General features: G+C 47.1%; 1 protein-coding gene across 1 annotated transcript; it reads right to left on the bottom strand.

The window, feature by feature from the left end:
* Positions 1–1,056: 1,056 nt before the first annotated feature.
* LOC149829005 (uncharacterized) lies at positions 1,057–2,085 on the bottom strand. The gene has a single exon (XM_090017195.1). It carries the CDS (start codon positions 2,083–2,085, stop codon positions 1,057–1,059), a length of 1,029 nt encoding a protein of 342 aa, XP_089873321.1.

Below are 2,085 nucleotides of genomic sequence, written 5' to 3'. Positions count from 1 at the left end.
AGCTATCAGTTTTTTCAGGCTCATAAAAATATATTTTTTCATAAAAAGAACATGATCAAATAGTCGATTCACACTAAATCTATCCTGCTAAACACATCTAATTGTTCAGATCTATCATAACACACTTCAAAACTATGGGGCAAAACAAGAAATGGAGCCTAATATATATATATAATGTGCATATGTATGTATTTTATAAAGTTCAAAATAAAATGTTACAAGTTATTTTGCTGCAAAACTTGCAAAACCTAGTTAGTAGAATGTCAACCAAACAACAAAACCAAGTGTTTAAACTTTCATAAAACAAGTTTTAAACCAGGTTTTCAGACAACCCAGTTTATATAAAACCAAGTTTCTCAATCTGACTTCCGAACGAGGCCTTAATTTGTATACTTAAAAACATGAAATTTAAAAAATAATCGATTTTTTTAGTTTTTATACTCTTCCATTCGATTCTCATGCCACTTTCATTTTTATTTTCATTTTGCTTCCCATTCGATTATCCTATAAATTTTTTTTAATTCCCGTTTAGATTCCAAAATTAATATTAAAATCTCGTTTCTCTCTTTCACTTCTCGTATCTTTTCTTGTGTCCACTTTCAATTCCAACAACCTTGTTTAAAATTGTGTTGCTTCTCTTAAATTGAGAATAGAATTTCAAATCTCGTTGCTTAAATTGAGAATAGTTTTTTTTTTTAGAGAAAATTAAGAATAGAAGTTCACATCTCCGGTCATAATTTCACGTAAAAACCTATATTATGAATTAAACATAAAGGGTACCATCCAACATACTATCTACATCAAAACAAGAAATCTTGTGTACATCATCTTCTTGGACCAACAAAAGTACAAATCACCATGTTAAGCAATTATCCTGCAATCACTTGTACCCATAAATACAAAGGGAACCATCACTTCTTCCTAAACACTAAAAATCTAACCCAAAACCCATAAGACGAGTATTTACAAAAATTATTAAGACGATGAAACACCTAAAACACTTTTTCACCGACCTACCAACTACCATTTATTACAAAAATAAATAAAAACATTTTTTTACGCCCCACCTGAAGTCTCCCCTCCTTTCGAGGCCTTCGACTCCTCACGGACGTCCTCCGTCGATCGTCCGGCGCACTCGCCGGATGCCGGGGACCCGTTCTTCCTCACCAGACTCTTCCACTCCCTCCGTCCCCCTCCGATCTCTGACCGCAGCTCCTCCACCGCCTTCTGTAGCGCTCCGCTCTCCGCCCGTAGCGCCGCCAACTGCCGCCTCATCGACGAACACGTGGATTCGTCCTCGCCGTCCATAAGTGGGGCCGATCCGTTTTCCTCCCGACGCGTGGCGTCGTCGGCTACTTGCTCGATCCCCACCTTGCTCATGACCAAGATCGGCAGGTTTCTGAGCGAGATTCCGGCCGATGACAGCCCCGTCGGAACCCTAATCCCCCACCCGAAGCTGAGAACGGCGTGCTTCCTCACCGGAAAGGCGCTCCTCGCGCGGATCTCGACACCAGAGAATAGGCCGTCGATCACGCCGGAAAACGATCCCGATGCCACCGCCGATCTATCGCGATGCCCGGCCGCGACCACTCCTCCGTTCTCGCAGAACCCTAGCCGGAGACGATCGGCCGATCCTCCGCCGCCGTTCTCCTCCAAACCGTCGCCCGTCTTCCGGTCGAAGAAGGCGCCGGGATTATCGGAGAATCCGATCGGCGGCGATCCGGCCGTCTTCTTGACGGAGAAATCGCCGGCCCGGGGGCTGAACCGGACGAAGAACTTGGGGTCGCGGCCGCCGCGGAGGAGGTCGAACTCGGCGCTCATGGAGAGCGGGGAGGCAGCGGGGGAGCCGAAGGGGCCGATGCCGGTCTTGACGACGAGGCGAAAGGCGTTTGAGGGGTCGTTGGGGCGGTACGAGATGCGGACGGAGGGACCGGCGTTGAAGGCGGTGGCAAGGATCATGCAGAGCTCGGCGGCGGAATCTCCGGCCGATATGCCGGAGAGGAAGGGGAGACCGAGGAAGCTCAAGGGGACCTTCGCCCTCAGGAGGGGCTTCCGCTCCTCCCGGAACTTGAGGGACGCCTTCAT

Source organism: Nuphar pumila, chromosome 9 (genome assembly GCF_984573655.1).
Source record: "Nuphar pumila chromosome 9, dmNupPumi1.hap1.1, whole genome shotgun sequence".
Classification (NCBI taxonomy): Eukaryota; Viridiplantae; Streptophyta; class Magnoliopsida; order Nymphaeales; family Nymphaeaceae; genus Nuphar; species Nuphar pumila.
This window is presented reverse-complemented; position numbering and strand designations above follow the sequence as displayed.

Coding starts and splice junctions, on each gene's coding strand:
- LOC149829005 (XM_090017195.1), bottom strand. CDS start 2,085: ATGAAGGCGTCCCTCAAGTTCCGGGAGGAGCGGAAGCCCCTCCTGAGG.